General features: G+C 42.4%; 1 protein-coding gene across 1 annotated transcript in view; it reads left to right on the top strand.

The window, feature by feature from the left end:
* Positions 1–5,272: 5,272 nt before the first annotated feature.
* COL17A1 (collagen type XVII alpha 1 chain) overlaps positions 5,273–16,889 on the top strand; it is a 52,327-nt gene continuing 40,710 nt past the window's right edge. The window contains exons 1-4 of the mRNA XM_029245102.1: positions 5,273–5,412; positions 13,018–13,080; positions 14,978–15,022; positions 16,271–16,375. Of these exons, the coding sequence (XP_029100935.1) occupies positions 13,029–13,080; positions 14,978–15,022; positions 16,271–16,375 (202 nt within the window). The 5' untranslated portion in view covers positions 5,273–5,412; positions 13,018–13,028. The remainder of the gene's footprint in view (positions 5,413–13,017; positions 13,081–14,977; positions 15,023–16,270; positions 16,376–16,889) is intronic.

Genomic DNA, 16,889 nt, shown 5'->3' with positions numbered 1-16,889 from the left:
AACTTAAAAAAAAATTGGGTTAGTCTCTATATTCTGAGAGTTGTGGAATACCCAACCCTTAATTTATATAAGCACTTGACTTTTAACCCAATTAAATACAGCTCTTTTACAAATTAAGTTTAGCAACACCAACCAGAGGTAAAAAAAATCACACATCTACAACATACATATATAGATACACATAGATGCAAATAGAAATCTTATAGCTACTAATATTTGTGGAGAAGACACTTAATTTTTTTTTTAATCTGCCCAATTTCTTCCTCCTTTTTTTCTGATGAGAAACATTTGCATTTCAAAGAATGGCTCTTAGGTCCTAGAGAAAATGAGGGTAGAAAAGGCACAGAGAAGGTGTCCAGGTTTTCTCCAAGATGGAGTTTGGGGATTATATTTGCAGGACAATTCTGTTTCTAATATCCCAATATTTACAACTATTTTGAGATGAATAGAGGAGGTTTGGGGGTTGACAAAAAAGAACTGATGCACCGACCCACCTATTGTTGGAATGTCTCCTTCCCTCTGGATACATTTAGCTAAGGGGAGAACCCTAAAAAAAAAACTAGCAGACCCTGAATAACAGCTTCCAATTTGGCCACATTTCTGATCATAAAGTTATTAAATCCTTTCAAATATCTTGTCAGGTTTCAGTTGGAACAAACTGAATATTTCTGGCAGTATTGAACAACCCAATAAATTTTAACTTTAGTTTCCCCTTGGCTGCTTGAGGGAGTAATATAGCAGTTTACCAGAAAAGCCCTCAGAATTTCGTCAACTCTGGGAGGGGCCTATATCGGGGCACTTAAGCTGATGTTGAAGAATTTGCGAGGGCCTTTGAGGAGAATCTTTTTTCCAGTGTTTCTTTCAGTTGATTACAATTGAGGCATCAACTTCTGGGCCAGTGTTTTGATGACCGCCTAGAAGGGTGTAATGGGGGACGCCTAGGTGTTGTTTTAAATACCTTTAGTGTCTTTAATTTTTCATTAGCCTTTACAACCAATCTTTTTTTTTTTTTTAGTTCATTTAATACATGCGCCATGGCTAAAGTGTGTGTGCGTGTGTGCATGCGCATGTGTGTTTCTCATGGGAGATGAGGCTGTTTGAGACTATTAGCACATTACTTTGAACACATTACTTTGTACAAAAATGATCCCATCTGTGGGAGATTCTGACAGAGAAGTGACTTAGAGGGAAAGTAACAACATGGTAGCGGCAAAAAAATGCAAAAGATGGTGGCACAGGGACTTATGTTCCTGATGAGAAATACATTGAAGAATCAAGAGGCATAGTAATGAGGCAGGGTGATGTCATGAGGAGGCAACAGGACATTCTGCAGGCCAAGGCTGGCATCCCTGATCAGACACTTTACAGCTGACTGAAATCAGAACCAGTTGCCAAATGTATCTGAGCCCGTTTCCTTATATGTAAAGTGAAGGTGATATCACCAAAGTAAAGCATTGCTGCAAAGGTGACAGAGACTCTGCACTTTCTAGGTACTTAATAAATACTGTTTGATGATGGTGATTAGTAATTCTCAGTTTCCTCTGATTGACTGTAAGTTCCGTGAATGGAAGAAACGCATTGATTTCCCTGCTGTATCGAGAGCATCTAGCACAGAGCAGGACGCATATTAAGAATCTCGTAGCTATTTGGTATATAATGCATGAGTGAACAAATAATTGGGACAGAAGTAGACAACAGCAAAAACTAATGGGGTTAGGGAAGACATGCTGTGGCAGCATCTCCAGGTGAATAAGAACATGGCCTTTGGAAAGAGAACTGGCTTTGAATATCAGCAGTGCCTCTTAACAGGCTACAGGCTTTCATGAGGATCATAATCCCTCCCTAAATGGGTTGTGGTGATGAAATGAAGAGCTGTATGTAAAGGGCCCTGCGCTGGGCAAGGGCAGAGTGCACACGCGAGCACTGACTGTACAACCAATCTTTTAATGAAACTATTTTGAAATTTCAAAAACTTTTGGAGCCTTCATCATGCTAATTAAAATAGGTATTCAATTCTGTTTGATTTAGGAGCTCTTGCTTTTAAGTGCACTCTTTAAACGATCTTATCTCTTTGGAATTTTCCTCATAATGACTGTTGTAATTCTAGATTGTTTTTAATAAAATCTTGCCATCTTGTTAGAGATCTTCAACTTCCAGGACTATAGTTTTTAAACACAAAGTAAGCAAGTATGCCAGAAGGTGACACACACAACTCTTTGGATATAAAGAATCCCATTTCTTTAGCTAGGCCTTTGGGTTTCTTAGAGTCATACTAATAATCTGGGGAGTGGAGAAAGAACTGAACCTGCAGGTCCCAAAAAATGGGGACTGCAGAATGATTCTAAATAAATGGGGGAACTAGAGCTGCCACCAACAGTTCCCAACATGGAATCTGGGGATCCTGGGACAAACCCCACAGGGGTTTCTTTTGGTTTTCCAGGTACCTACTTAGCAATAGCCTTTAGCTGCACAAAACAAGACAAACACCTTAATGTATTAGCAGTAAGTAAGAGATGTTACTGTGTCCTGGCCAGAAGATGGCCCTGTGCACACCCCACCAATTCCCATGGAACCTTGGATTGGGGAAAGGATTGGACCAGCAAACCCCAAAAAGTGGGGACTGTAGTCTAATTCCACACCTATGGAGAGCTCCAGCTGCCCGCAACAGCTCCCAACATGAAACCTGGGGAAAGATTCCAAACAAACAGAGAACTGCAGACCAAACTATCAGCAGTGTCCAATGTGGAATCCAGGGACAGAGCTAAGGGCTGGGTTTTTCACCTGGGGAATTGTGGTCTGAAAAGTTAGGGGCTGGGCTGTAGGCAGAAGCACCCGCCAGCTCAGTTGGGCTCTGGGTAGAATCATCTACAAGCTCAAGCTGACCTGTCCTGTAGAGGAAAGTCAATTAGGTTGGGAGCTTGAGTGCAGAAAAAGCAGAGCTAACCAGAGAGGACCTCGCCAACCTCCCTCAGAAACAGTGAGAAAGGCAGTGAACTCAAAATGGTTCACGGGGTACCATGCCTAAATGTTCTGAAAGCCATCAGAAGTTCACTTGGGATCCCACTACTGCCACCAATCTGTTAAAAAACAAAATTTGACCAAGTAAATTTGAAGATCTAATTGGCTTTGTTCAAGGATTCATGAATCAGTCAGTATCCTGTCCAATAAATAGAAGGGCTCTCCAGGGGGTTGTACAAAATGGCAGGTTTTTAGGCAGAAGGAGGGTTGGGCAAGGATGTTATTAGCAAAAGACAAGAAAGAATTGTTTCAGGCCAGGTCATCATTTTGTGGGGGAAGGGAACAGCAGGGGTCTTATCATGCAGATTACCTCACTAAGTGCTGATCAGGAAATTTCGGATTGTCTACTTAAAGGTTCCATTCCTGGGAGAGGTTGGAATTGCAATTAAGTCTTGCTTTGCTCTTGTGGGGGCAAATGACTCCATTTGGACTTGTTATTTCTGGCTTTTAACAAAACCAGTAGTATTTTGTTACAGCAGCCCTAGCAGACTAATACATGTAAGGTCTATCTTCCTCCACTAGACTCTGAACTCCATAAGGACTGAGAATATGTCTATTTCACCACCAAATTCTCAGTTCAATGTCTGGCTCCAAGCAGGAGGCAATAAGCCAATATATCTTTGTTTAATTCATGAGCTAATGAGTAAGTGAATAAATGAGGCAGGGTTATGTTCATTTCATGCTGAAAGCTCTCCCTCTTCAGATCCTTCAATGCTCTTCTGTGAGATTAACAGCAGACATGTTGAGTAAATATTTATTTAGGGAAGGCAGGAACATCCCAGAAAACAAGAACCCAATAAGTGTCACATTCCAGACCATTGAAAGGGGTCTGAAATGAGTGACTTCAATGCAGAAATATTGGGAGCTTAGGAGTGAGAATCCCACAAGGGGTGCTTAGTTGTCTGCTACCCTCCCATGCAGTGTGAGTACCCACAACAGCACAGTGTAGACATGCATGGGCACTATGCTACAGGAATTCCTCAGCTCCCCTCCAGGATCTTGGAATAATGCCTCAGAACAGGGAATCCAAACCTGGCATTGGGTCCCAAGAAGATGCTACGGTTCCAAAGAACCACCTGCGTGAGTTCTAGGGTCAGACTTCCCATATTCCCAACACCAAGAGTCTCAAATTACTCTTTTTATTGGGGGGGGTGCTATGGAGGGATGTGGACCATATTTAAAGTCTTTATTGAATTTGTTACAATATTGCTTCTGTTTTATGTTTTGTTCTTTTGGCCCAGAGGCATGTGGAATCTTAGCTCCCCAACCAGGGATCGAACCTGCACCCCCTGCATTGCAAGGTGAAGTCTTAACCACTGGACTGCCAGGGAAGTCCCTCAAGTTAGTGTTCAGGGGTCCCAGAAAGCCAGATGCTATCCAGGTGCTCATGAGAACTTTCTAGATTGGCACAAATTGGCCCTCTTAGAAAAGTCTAATGGCCCCATGAAATGTACCTGGAGTCACAGGGCCTCTGGGAGTCCACACATGTCTTTGCATGTGTAGAGACTATGTGGGTGCTGAATTGAGGGGCAAGAACGTCCTTAACCCTCCCCAACAGTACCTCTCTCCATTACTAGGTGGCTAAATGCCTAAAATCCTGTCACTCACATCACTCCTTAGACTCAGCATTACTATACCTGGTTACTTTTAAAAAATGAACCCTATGTCACCAATTGCTCTATATTTTCAGTCATTAATGTCTTACTCTGAATTCGTTCACCCACTGTTTCCTCCAGGTGAGATTGACATGGGGTGGGTCAGAATGGGGGAAAGAGGGAAAAGGTATGTATGGGGGAAACAGGTCTTGAATATAAATCCTGTCAACTTCACAGTTTTTCTAGGGCTCAGGCTCAGACCTTGACCACAGGCCCCTACGTGCCTGGCTACACCATGAGTCACGCACATGGGGATTTTGATTATTCCCATGGCAGCGCGCGAGGAGAATACCGGGTTGTGGCAGCTCTCTGGCTGTAGAAGGTAAGGAGGAGCAATAAAATGTCGTTTCCTTATTCTGAACAGTTGCTCCCTCTTCCCCATGGCCCATAAATGATTGATCCACCTAAACTGGAGAAGGTTTCTGCCTCCTGTAAAGTTTGATCCTGGAGGCAGATTTTTTTTAATCCGGCAAGTGTCAGATAATTGGAAGGGTGGAGTCACACTATAAATGCCGACACACCTTTGTCAGGACTTGTTTGGAAGCAAAGAACTGAAAGAAACAAGGGCAAGAGAAGAAGTGAACATTTCTGAAAGATCACTCAGCTCTAACACACCTTGACTGGGCCTGGATAAAAAAAAGTGGGAACAGCAAACGTCTAGAAGAAAACGTCAGGGGAAGAAGGAGAGAGGGGGCATTTACTCAAAGTTGTTTCTGATTCCTTCAACACCTCAAACTAGGTAAGTAATAGGAATTTGACCGTTTTCTCTTCTTGTGAGATTTTAATTTGAGGTTTGCCACTGAGAACTTCAGCGTTTGTCAGAGAATCTGAGATGACATTATTTAGTTTCCAGTGTTCTGGTTGAAGTGATTAATTGATCATAAATGATTACTTTGGCTTATGTGTTCTATTTTTAGGGTAGGTCTTTTAAAGGAACAACAAGAAAGTGTTGTCAGTGGGAAAGAGAATAAAAAGGCCAGTTAAGATAAAGTGAGCTCCAGTGGCCAGATTTCTTTGGTATTGTTTTCAGTAGTGTAAAAAGACTTATGTTAAATTGTTTTATTTAAAATATGATGAGTTTATAATTCCTTCTCTCTCAATCAGTTTCTCTCTCCCCACCCTCCTCTACTTCTCCTCTCTCCTCTTGACAGCAAGAGGACAGCTCAGAGGTGAAGTTAAAGTGTAGGTGAGTTGAGGCTTCTAGAAGTAGCCCCTGAGAACTAAGAACCAAAGTGTTGCCTGGGTGTCTGTGCTGGCAGGTTCTGATAAAGCTCAAGGGGTGGGTGGACACTGCTGTGTATCACGCTTGACAATTACTGCCCCTAATCTAAAGTAAAGTGGAATATCTGAAATGATATAATTAATCCAGAATCTTCCTGGAGGCAAACTTGGAACAAGAAAAAAAAAAAATCTGTCTTACTTTTACTGGCCAATTTGGGCCAAAAGGAATTCATTTTGGGCTGAGAATTACCAGTTGAGGTATCTCACTGGACCACATTAACTACTAACTGACAAATTACCACTTTACTTTTTGAAGTGTAGGCAAGTGAGGCTCTGGCACCTCACTTCTTTTGAGAAGCGGTCAGTTAGTAGCCTTAAGAGTTGGATTTGTTCTGTCCATAAAAGGTAGTGAGCGAGACTTTTAAAAGAAATTTATTTGGAAAGGAGAATTGTTTCTTCTTACACCCACATGCTTTCTCTTAGAGCTAAGGCACAGATCAAAGTCGGAACTAAACGAAAGCACATGTCCAGCCCCCCAGGGAGCCCTTCCGAGAGTCAGAGGGGGCTTGCTTTACTCTCAGCCCCTTCAAAACACTCACACAAATCTGATCAGAGTTGACATGGGGGCAGTTAAAGCAAGGAGTCCTGCTTCAAGCTTGGATAGAAACCCAGATTGGTGAAACCGATTTGACCTAAGGACTAACCACGTTCTTAAATTATGCCTGACCGAAAGAAGTTTGCATCTGTCTGGTTTGGCTCATTTGCCATTGTTAGCGGCGGCAGGATTTAACCAAACATGGCTCGAAACAAGCGGCATGATCACAAAGCCAGGGCCCAAGCTCCCTCACCCCTGGGTTATGAAAATGGAGGATGCCAAATGCAGCAAGCTGGAGACCCATTGCTGGGGAGCCATGAGGGTGGGGTGGCGTGGAGTCAGAAGCCTCTGAAACAGTTAACTCTAGGGCATGGGTATTCATACCCCCTGCAAACTGCTTGCCCCTTCTCTGTTAACAGAGCAATAGCTAGTGGGTGGTTTTCCCACACTTTGGTTATTCCGTTGTTTTGTTTTACAATATAAAGTATGCAGAGATTGGAAAGTAGAAAAACACTTAGCTTCTCTATTCCCTTCTTTGTGTCAAAGACCAAGTGTTTCATGAGTTGTTATAATAAGTTCAGTGAGGTGGTTTTCTGTTGGTATCAGCGGTTTGTGCCCGGGTTACACCCCATCTTCATCGGAATAGTTTCAGGTGGATGTGACATCATTTAAATGAAGGGGAAAGGAAAAAAACCTCATACAAGTAGAAAAAGGATTTTGCATTGTGTTTTCTTACATAAGAAAATGACACAGGATCATTTTTACATCTTCAAAAGAACATTAAGTATTGAAATAGCCACAAAGCAGCCCCTTAGAACTATGGATGGAAATTAACATAATTTTGGAATTAAGAACTTGAATGACCTGCTTATCCTTGGTTCTAGTTAAGTGGCTCAGACATCCAAGAAGTTTAAAATTATGCTACTTGACTGTGCTTCCATTAAGTAGTGCTTTTGGAGGAAGGTGTACGGATGAGCACTGCTGGGAGAGGCAGGCTCAGACACGTGCCTGGGCATGTAACTTTCCTTTCCCTTAAGTTACACTTTTTAAAACTACCAGCACTTAAAATATTTAAAAAGGAAGTCCTGTGGGAAAACTATAGGCCCCATGGGATGATCCCTGTCCAGATTTGTGCCTCAACCCATCATTTTCCTTTGATAACTCACAGAAAGCTTCCCATTACCTTTGGTTTAAAGGTTTAAAGGAATCCACCTCCCAAAACATCTCTGCCATTTCAGACTATCAATCTGGGAAAGAGCTTTGGCAAAGTCAGCAGAGCTCCGTCCTGTGTACTTCAGGCCCGAGAGATCATTGTGTTAAGGCCATGGGATGCAGCCATTTAGGGGCTGCAGGCTGAGAGAGAGGCAAGAACCAATCTACCTGCACCCACCTAGGGGGCCTTCTATCCCAGAGCACCGGTCAGTGGAGATCCCCCAGGCCCTGGAGGGGGGCATCTGATTTCTTAGCAGGCTGTCTCCTCACGGCCTCTGGAAGTTAGGGAACTCTTGGCTTTTTGCTGCAGATCTTAAGGCTTCATCACTGGGACCTAAGAAAAAGATGGGGGATACCTAGAAATGTCTGTTATATCTTGGGGTACAGAAAGAGCAAGAAAACACTTGCCAGTTTTGCTGCCTAGACGCTGAGACTCTTAACAAATGGAGTGGAGATATCATCAGTCTGCCTTGATGGCTACAAGTGGAAACAACCCAGCCAAACCGAAATTTATAGCTGCCGGCAGCAACTTTCATTAAAGGATCATAGTAGCAATAACTTGTGGGAAGTTAAAGTTTCCATGGATTGTTATAAACAGTTCCTTTCAGGATAATATTTCATATCAATTCAGGTGCCATCCTAGGTGGCTCCCCACCAGCAGCCAGGGGCATTTGAACGTTTGATCTCCAAAATACCTCCTGCTTCACAGCTAATGACCAGTTGGGGGAAAATAAAAAAAAGGAGGAGGGATTTCAGAGGTACCAAAGGCAATTCATGCTTCAACAAAGGATTTCAGAGAGGGTGTCACGTTGTAGGTAGGTTGGTGTGACATAAGTCATACAGGTAATAGCTGGAATGCAGACAGTCACAGGCTAGGTTTGGCCCTCTAATGAGGTTGGACTCCATTGTTAAATTGTTAAATTGCTTATGGAGCCCCTGCTCTTTGGCTCTGGGAAACATACCTGCAAAGAACTGTGTCTTCTCAGATGCAGCCAGGAGTTTTTCCTTGCTGCATTTAAAAAACTCTGATGGGCAAAAAGTTGGCACATTCGATCAGGCCCTGACGCTAAGTGTGTGGATCTTGGTGAATTTCCCTGGGTAGTTGACCAGTTGGTCTTGTGTGGTCTTGATTTTCAGTGGGACAGTCACTCGGGGCTGCACTAGGACTTCTGTTGGCCCTAGATAATTTTGCCTTTGTGGATGTCCTGCCTCCAGGAAAAAAACAAGCAACAACAACAACAAACAAAAAAAAAAACCTGCATTGAAAGAATATAATCCAGGTTGGATTGTGTTCATTTTTCCTTTCGATTATAAAAAAGTTCAAACATTTTTGTGGGCCCCTGAAAGTATGATGGGGCTAGGCACTGTGCCCATTGCACCTAATGGATAAGTAGACCCTAAAGTCACCAGGCAGGAGAAAAAGACTAAAAGCGTTCAAGAAAGGGTTGTCCTGGGCAGAAGTAGCTTGCTCCAGAATTCTAGAATCCAATTTGAACTGCATCCAACAAATAAACGAGGTGGAAGGGAAGGTTGGGGGGCTGGGAGGAGAGAACCACAGGGAAAGCCAGATTTCAAGTCCCTGCAGAGCCTGAGACTGGGAACTACAGCCAAATGCACCCAGTTGGTCAGGGATCCTTGCCATGGTCTCCTGTGTGTTCAAGCCTGAATCACGCTCCTCCCCCACCCCCCCAGCCCGGCCCCACCCCTTAAGTCAGCCTTGCCTTATCTCATCCAGGCTTCAGGACACAGCGGACAAGATCTCAATGATTTTTCTACTCAGAACACAGAGTAAGAGTGAAGGGAGAACGTAGATGACATGTACAAATATTTTCCTATGTATTTCAATAGATTTTACACTGATTTTCTTCATGTTTTCACTACTTATGTCTGTAAATAAGCATAGTAGGGCTGGTGTGTTACGAAGAGAAAGTTTCATGTTGTAAGAAGTGTAAAGTTCCACACAAGTATGACCATTATGATTTTTATCTTGATTTGAATCCATCAAACATCATTCTCACATCTGAACTCTAAATAATGACGCATGAATGTCTTGTATTCGTAGAGCTCCATATAGAACACTGAACATTATGGGATACATCAAAATGAATTTTTTGAAAGCACCATGTGCTTTGACAGATATCCTTCAGCTATGTGTTACTTGGGCAAAAAGCGGAAGTTTTATAGTCAGGGCACCAGATCTTCTATGTAAGACCTTTAACATTCAGCAGGGGGCAGCCTGCTCAATTAGACCTTAAAAAAAAAAGATCCCAATACAAAAGAATAGGATCCAAGGTGGAACTATTAAATTACTATCTCACTGATACAAGAAGTGGGAATGACTCATTAAAAAATAAACACACAGGGCTTCCCTGGTGGCGCAGTGGTTGAGAGTCTGCCTGCCGATGCAGGGGACACGGGTTTGTGCCCCAGTCCGGGAAGATCCCACATGCCGCGGAGTGGCTGGGTCCGTGAGCCATGGCCGCTGAGCCTGCGCGTCCAGAGCCTGTGCTCCGCAATGAGAGAGGCTACAACAGTGAGAGGCCCGCGTACCGCAAAAAAAAAAAAAAAAAAATGTGTATATATATATATATATATACACACACACACACACACACACGAAAGAATTATGCTTTGATTTCTAGGAATCAAGTTTTGAATTCAAGTTTGAATTCTAGGAATCAAATCACTATTATTCAACATAGTTTTGGAAGTCCTAGCCATGGCAATCAGAGAAGAAAAAGATAAAAGGAATCCAAATCAGAAAAGAAGAAGTAAAGCTGTCACTGTTTGCAGATGACATGATACTATACATAGAGAATCCTAAAGATGCCACCAGAAAACTACTAGAGCTCATCAATGAATTTGGTAAAGTTGCAGGATACAAAATTAATGCACAGGGCTTCCCTGGTGGCGCAGTGGTTGAGAGTCTGCCTGCCGACGCAGGGGACACGGGTTTGTGCCCCAGTCCAGGAAGATCCCACATGCTGCGGAGCAGCTAGGCCCATGAGCCATTGCTGCTGAGCCTGCGCATCTGGAGCCTGTGCTCCACAACGGGAGAGGCCACAACATTGAGAGGCCCACGTATCGCAAAAAAAAAAAAAAAAAAAAAATCACCAAAATCTCTTGCATTCCTATACACTAATGATGAAAAATCTGAAGGAGAAATTAAGAAAGCACCCCCATTTACCACTGCAACAAAAAGAATAAAATACCTAGGAATAAACCTACCTAGGGAGACAAAAGACCTGTGTGCAGAAAACTATAAGACAGTGATGAAAGAAATTAAAGATGATACCAACAGATGGAGAGATATACCATGTTCTTGGATTGGAAGAATCAACATTGTGAAAATGACTATACTACCCAAAGCAATCTACAGATTCAATGCAATCCCTATCAAATTACCAATGGCATTTTTTATGGAACTAGAACAAAAAATCTTAAAATTTGTATGGAGACACAAAAGACCCCGAATAGCCAAAGCAGTCTTGAGGGAAAAAAACAGAGCTGGAGGAATCAGACTCCCTGACTTCAGACTATACTACAAAACTACAGTAATCAAGACAATATGGTACTGGCACAAAAACAGAAATATAGATCAATGGAACAGGATAGAAAGCCCAGAGATAAACCCACGCACCTATGGTCAACTAATTGATGACAAAGGAGGCAAGGATATACAATGGAGAAAAGACAGTCTGTTCAATAAGTGGTGCTGGGAAAACTGTACAGCTATATGTAAAAGAATGAAATTAGAACACTCCCTAACACCATACACAAAAATAAACTCAAAATGGGTTAGAGACCTAAATGTAAGACTGGGCACTATAAAACTCTTAGAGGAAAACATAGGAAGAACACTCTTTGACATAAATCACAGCAAGATATCTTTCTATCTCCTACAGTAATGGAAATAAAAACAAAAATAAACAAATGGGACCTAATGAAACGTAAAAGCTTTTGCACAGCAAAGGAAACCATAAACAAGATGAAAAGACAACCCTCAGAATGGAAGAAGATATCTGCAAATGAATCAATGGACAAAGGATTAACCTCCAAAATATATAAACAGCTCATGCAGCTCAATATTAAAAAAACAACTCAATCCAAAAATGGGCAGAAGACCTAAATAAGCATTTCTCCAAAGAAGGCATACAGATGGCCAAGAAGCACATGAAAAGCTGCTCAACATCACTAATTGTTAAGAGAAATGCAAGTCAAAACTACATGAGGTATCACCTCACACTGGTTAGAATGGGTATCATCAGAAAATCACAAACAACAAATGCTGGAGAGGGTGGAGAAAACGGAACCCTCTTGCATTTTTGGTGGGACTGTAAATTGATACAGCCACTATGGAGAACAGTATGGAGGTTCATTAAAAAACTAAAAATAGAATTACCATATGACCCAGCCATCCCACTACTGGGCATATACCCAGAGAAAACCATAATTCAAAAAGACACATGCACCCCAATGTTCATTGCAGCACTATTTGCAATAGCCAGGTCATGGAAGCAACCTAAATGCCCATCGACAGACGAATGGATAAAGAAGATGTGGTACATATATACAATGGAATATTAGCCATAAAAAAGAAATGAAATTGGGTCATTTATAGAGACGTGGATGGATGTAGAGACTGTCATACAGAGTGAAGTAAGTCAGAAAGAGAAAAGCAAATATCGTATATTAATGCATATATGTGGAACCTAGAAAATGGTACAGATGAACCAGTTTGCAGAGCAGAAATTGAGCCACAGAAGTAGAAGAAAAACGTATGGACACCAAGGGGGGAAAGCGGCAGGGGTGGGTGGTGGTGGTGGGATGAATTGGGCGATTGGGATTGACATGTATACACTGATGTGTATAAAATGGATGACAAATAACCTGTATAAAAAAATAAATAAAATTAAGAAACAGGTTATGAATTTTTGATTGTTGTGGCTGGATTATGGGAACAGGGATATTCATTGTTCTATTCTCCCTGTTTGTATATATTTTCTATTATAAAAAGTTAAAGTTGAAAGCAACTTAAATCTTTATCAGTGGGGAATGAGATAAATTATGGTGTCTCCATTCAAAAAAAAAAAAATCCCAATACAAAGGAGTAGAATCCAAGGTGGAACTATTAAATTACTCTCTCACTGATACAGGAAGTGGGAATGACTCTTGTTAAAAAAATATACACATGAAAGAATTATGCTTTGAATTCTAGGAATCAAGTTTTGGTTCTCAGCTTGAATAGTAGGGACCTATACTTATGAAGTGATGGTCATAGACATGGTTATTCATGGTTTCTGGCTTTTTCCGTAGGGGGCGATGGTATGGATGTAACCAAGAAGAACAAACGAGATGGCAGTGAAGTCACTGAAAGACGTAAGAGCATGAAATGTGTCATTATAAAAGTAAAAAACATTTTGGAAAGAGTAAATAATTTATTCCTAATTCTACCACAATTACTGTATCTTTTTTCTATTTCTTATGTTTTTGTTTTTAGTTTTTTTCTTAGCTTTTTCTTTTTGCTTTTTTTCCTCACTGTATCATTTTAAATGTTTTCCTAAATAGACTATTTCTTCCTATAAGAAGCCTTTTGTTGATTTTTTTTAACACACTTGTAATCAAAATGTGTTCTGCTTTTTCTTCAAAGATGAAAATCACCGTTTCTGTGTTCCAGTTTTTATAACCAGCATTTTTAATGGTTTCATAATATCCTGTTGAATGAATTTACAACAGCTTATTTAACCGTGTTCTTTTTTAGGGATACAGGGCAACAGAAATCCAAAAGAATAATATCCCATTATTGCAGGGACAAAGTTGGAATCACACTGGTGTCACAGTTGCAGTCTACACTGAAAACTGAAAACAGACACATTTCTTTTGTGAAATTGCACAAATAATAAACTCAGAGACATTAAAATAGCCCCTTAACAGCTCTGACTCTTTCATTTATCCTGTGACTTTCATATATTGCCAATAAAAAATTCTGGCTCCACAGACTTGGAACTTTTAGCCTAAGCAAGAATTTATTTTTATGTGTCATAGGATCCCAGAGGTCCACACAATGAGAGGTTTAGTGGAAGCTCAAGGACTATTATTCAAATCAAGCTGCCATTTTAGTCTGAAAAACCATTTCCTTTTACGCATGGAATGATGCTTCTGCTCCATTCATAACGCCATGTCGCTGCTAGGACAACCAAGCTAATAGGAACACACAGGGTGAAGAAGGAAAGGGTGAGGGAGCAGTAAGACGGGTGTGGGATGCAGCCGTTGCCAGCAGCACAAAGTGACGCCCCACAATCTTCCTCATCCTTTTCTCCTTTCACCAACCATACGTGCATACACAACACGCATGTGAATATGCTTGGGCGTGTGCACGAGAAGGGTGCTTCCAGAAACCAGCGACCTTAGCTAGATAGGTGCTCCTTGATGTCCAACCCGGAGGGAGGTAGTGGTTGGTGATGGTCACAGGCAGAGCACAGAATTGGCCCAGTTATGGTTTCGGGAATCTACTCACCTCCCCATGCTGCTGTAGAGGAAAGAGTGATTCAGGAAGGCAAGAGGTCTTTCTTCTAACTGGTGTTTTTCAAAAACACCGGAAGCTTTTGTGACCTCTATAGACTCACCATCACTTGGAGTCTTCTCAGTTTCGGGAGGCAAAGGGACTGGTTCTTCAAGTCTGTCTTGGATGTTCATCTGTCGAAGCACCAAATGTGACTTACCGGCCCCCTTCCTTCCTACACCTCCTCACACTCAGGGGTGGCCCTGAAGACTTTAGAATGAATTATGATGTCCTTGAGACACCCCCAAATTCATAAAGAGGTCCAAGGTAATTATTTGCATCACGGTGTAGTCAGCCAGGATGACGTGCTGGCCTCCGCTGGACTGGGTGACCATTCAGAAGGGGCAGTGCAGAGAAAGAGAGTGACTTGAGGGCCTGATCCCCCTTCAAGGGCAAATCCAGGCCTGGACTAGATCTAATTGTTATATGAGAGACATTAATGCAAGACAACTCATTGTTCAAATCAGTGGGTAACTAACTACTTTTGGTACCAAAGGGATATAAACCTGTTTTCCAGGTACGTTAAGCCCTATTGTTATTGCACCTATTTGCTTTTACAGTGGGTCAGATCAAATACCTTAAAGCACAAGTGTATAAAAGTCTATATTGAACCTAATTTAATGAGCCGAACGTGTGAACGATGTGAGACCTTGCCAAAGTACAGAGATTTCAGTACATTACTTAAGATCTCATCTTTTCTTTGTCTTTTTCTAGTTATCACGGAAACAATAACTACAAGACTTACGTCCTTACCACCAAGTAAGTGACCATCTTGAGAGCTTTCTTCTCAGCAAAGCCTGTGTGAAGGGCTCCACATGTAACCTTTTCCGTGGGTACTCACTCTCCCGTTGAGCAAGTCCAAAATATCTGAAATCTTTTATTTATTTATTTATTTATTTTTGCGGTACGCGGGCCTCTCACTGTTGTGGCCTCTCCTGTTGCGGAGCACAGCCTCCGGACACGCAGGCTCAGCGGCCATGGCTCACGGGCGCAGCCGCTCCGCGGCATGTGGGATCTTCCCAGACCAGGGCACGAACCTGTGTCCCCTGCATCGGCAGGCGGACTCTTAACCACTGCGCCACCATGGAAGCCCTGAAATCTTTTTTTTTAAACAGCTGTATTGAAATTACCTTATATCCCACAAAATCCACCCGTTCAAAGTATATAATTCAATTGTTGTTAGTGTATTTCCAGAGTCGTGCAGCCCCTTTGCAACAATCTAATTTTAGAATATTTCCATCACTCAAAAAAACCCTCCATGGCCATTAGCAGTCACTCCCATTCCCCCTTCCTTCTCCCCAGCCTCTGAATACCACAAATCTACTTTCTGTCTCTATAAGTTTGCCTGATCTAGACACTAAAATTTCAGAAATCTTATCCAGCCTGGGCCTGGGGTGGGAGGAGGGAACCACAGCCAGGCTTCTGTCTGAATCCACTTTTTTCTCAGGAGGTTATTAGGGTTAGTGGATTCTATAATGGAGAATCTGAGCCCTCAAACTAGCCCTGCACCTCTTGGGAAGCCTGGCTCAGTGTGGGGAGTGGGGAGATCCCTCCATCCACACACGAGGCTGGAGCATGATGGGCTGCCAGGTGAAACACCAGCAACCCAGAGCTCTCACTCATCCCTCTAACACTTCCAGTGGCTGCCATGTCCAGTGTACCGACCAGGCATTCAAAAAAAGCAAGCCCAACCCAGGCCTTGGCCTCAAGGAGTTTTCATCACTTGCTGACTTTTCAAATATTTAATTTTCTTAATCAGTAGCTTGCTGTGCTCCACCCAGGGACTCTCTTCTTAAATTGGGTAGAATATTTGCTCTTGACATTTGTATCAAAAACAAACGAACCGAGAGCACGGCAGCATGTATCGTGCAGTGCAGGTGGGAAAGGGGCCCCAAACCAAGAGCCTCGTGTGTGAGAAGCCAGGGAAGGCTTCCGAGGGGCAGGGAACGAGGAAACCCTCTGCACTGACTCCACTTGTAAATTGTCACCTGCTCCTCCTTTCTGCAGAAGGGGGCACCAGCAACGGCTATGCTAAAACAGGCTGTCTTGGTGGAGGGAGCCGGCTGGAGAAACAGAGCCTGATGCATGGCAGCAGTGGCTACATAAACTCAAGTAGGTGCCTGCTGGTGTGAGGGCTGGGGAAGGGCAGATGGACAGGGAGAGAGAGAGGGTCCTGAATGGAGGGGGACCATTACCACTGCTTGCCACCCATTCCAAATACCCCAAAGAGCTGTGTAAAGGACACACATCCCACCGAAGGTGAGACTTTCGAATTACCCACATTTGAAGCCTACTTAAAATGGAATCAGTTATCATTCTGTCCCCCAATATAAATAACAATAATTAATTAAGAAGGCTTCCTGGGGAGTTGACTCCTTTCCCACTGAATTACTCTCTTTAAGCCATCTCTTTTAGAAAAGGGTGTGCATATCTGAGGGTTTACAGTTTGAATTAACAACAACAAAAGAAACTTAACGATTGGGTTACTGTGCTAAGGAAATCTGGTGACATATGAACCCACACTTTGTGCGTTTCCACTGGGCAAGCGTCCAACACAGGCCTAGTTGTTTCCAAAGAAGCATTCTTTCATGGTAGCTTTCAAACTGAAACAAAACAAAGCAGGGAA

Source organism: Monodon monoceros, unplaced genomic scaffold, assembly GCF_005190385.1.
Source record: "Monodon monoceros isolate NGI ecotype Baffin Bay Population unplaced genomic scaffold, NGI_Narwhal_1 Super_Scaffold_4, whole genome shotgun sequence".
Lineage (NCBI taxonomy): Eukaryota > Metazoa > Chordata > Mammalia > Artiodactyla > Monodontidae > Monodon > Monodon monoceros.
This window is presented reverse-complemented; position numbering and strand designations above follow the sequence as displayed.